General features: G+C 33.8%; 1 protein-coding gene across 1 annotated transcript in view; it reads left to right on the top strand.

Annotated features, from left to right (window-relative positions):
• The window catches only part of LOC101343315 (NKG2-D type II integral membrane protein-like), a 19,102-nt gene extending 17,861 nt beyond the window's left edge, over positions 1-1,241 (top strand). The window contains exon 8 of the mRNA XM_004391124.2: positions 916-1,241. Within this exon, the coding sequence (XP_004391181.2) occupies positions 916-1,033 (118 nt within the window). The 3' untranslated portion in view covers positions 1,034-1,241. The remainder of the gene's footprint in view (positions 1-915) is intronic.
• Positions 1,242-1,247: the final 6 nt, after the last annotated feature.

The raw sequence follows: 1,247 nt of genomic DNA, 5'->3' as shown, positions 1-1,247 counted from the left end.
CAGATCCGTGATGCATTAGCTGGTAGGGGACCTCTCCATGTATGTCTCCTCGCTCTCTGGTCTCTGTCAGTTTCTTATTCCATTTGGTGATTGGCTGAGTTCTTTATCTCTTCATTTGATGTTTAGGATTTCAGGATTGCTGTTTTCTCTGTTTGGCTTAGTTTTTCGGATCTTTGCTGTGGAGGGATGGCGTGGTGCTTCCGCCTAGAGTGCCATGTTGTTGGAAGTCCGTTTTTTTTTTTTTTTTTTTTTTGAGTGTGTGACAATTTCACATTGAAGTGACATCATTACTCTTTTATGAGTATTTTATTTCCTACTGTTCCTGACAAAAAAACAAATCACCATTCATTCTCCTAACCATGTATCTCCAAAATACTCAAAGTCCCAGAGTAAAATACATATATAAATATATCTGTCCTTACATAGAACACACACATACACCTGTGTGTGCTCATGTATGTAAGTGTACATATATTTGAGGATTTTATAACTTATTTTTCTTTTCTTATCAAGTAAAATTGCATATATCTGAAGATTATTTTAGGTTTGCACAAAACATGACATCTGTTGGATTCTAAGTTACATTTGACTTCATTTCTAATCTAATTATTTATGTTTCAAAAAGCTTTCATTTCACTCAAGTACAATTTCAGAGCTTCTGAATTCATTCATTCCCAAGTATAATAAAACAAATAATGACACATAGTTTAAAATTGAATGCAATATATTACTTCTACTGCCAGAATTGGTTATATTTTGCATATATGTAAATTAAGATGGGCCAGCCATGGTCCTAATATCTCCTGAAATTATGTTATTTAAGTACCTATATTTCAAGTGCAATAAAGATTACCTCATTTAGATATTCCTGCCTAATAAAGTAATAAATGTAATTTGTCCTTCTCTCCAATCTAGACTAACAATAGTTGAAATGAGGAACGGCTCCTGTGTCGTCTACGGCTCCAGCTTTAAAGGCTATACAGAAGACTGTTTAACTCCATATACTTACATCTGCATGCAGAGGATTGTGTAAAGTGCTTAAGATTTACAAATCATAAAGGGTGCAGAAGACACAGAAGCCATCCTTGCATGTTCTCTCTCTTCAATTTCCATGAAGAAAATTTCTATTAGAAGGTTCAACCAATGTTTATTGAATTGTCTATTCCTATGTGTCATCCCACAAAAGGTAACTTTGCAGGCAAAGAAGATTAACAGTTATAGAATTTATCTTCTATGACAGTGTTTTT

The sequence above is a fragment of the Trichechus manatus genome, unplaced genomic scaffold (assembly GCF_000243295.1).
Source record: "Trichechus manatus latirostris isolate Lorelei unplaced genomic scaffold, TriManLat1.0 scaffold00584, whole genome shotgun sequence".
NCBI classification, from domain to species: domain Eukaryota; kingdom Metazoa; phylum Chordata; class Mammalia; order Sirenia; family Trichechidae; genus Trichechus; species Trichechus manatus.
Note: the sequence above shows the minus strand (reverse complement) of the source record. Positions and strands in the feature narration are given on the sequence as shown.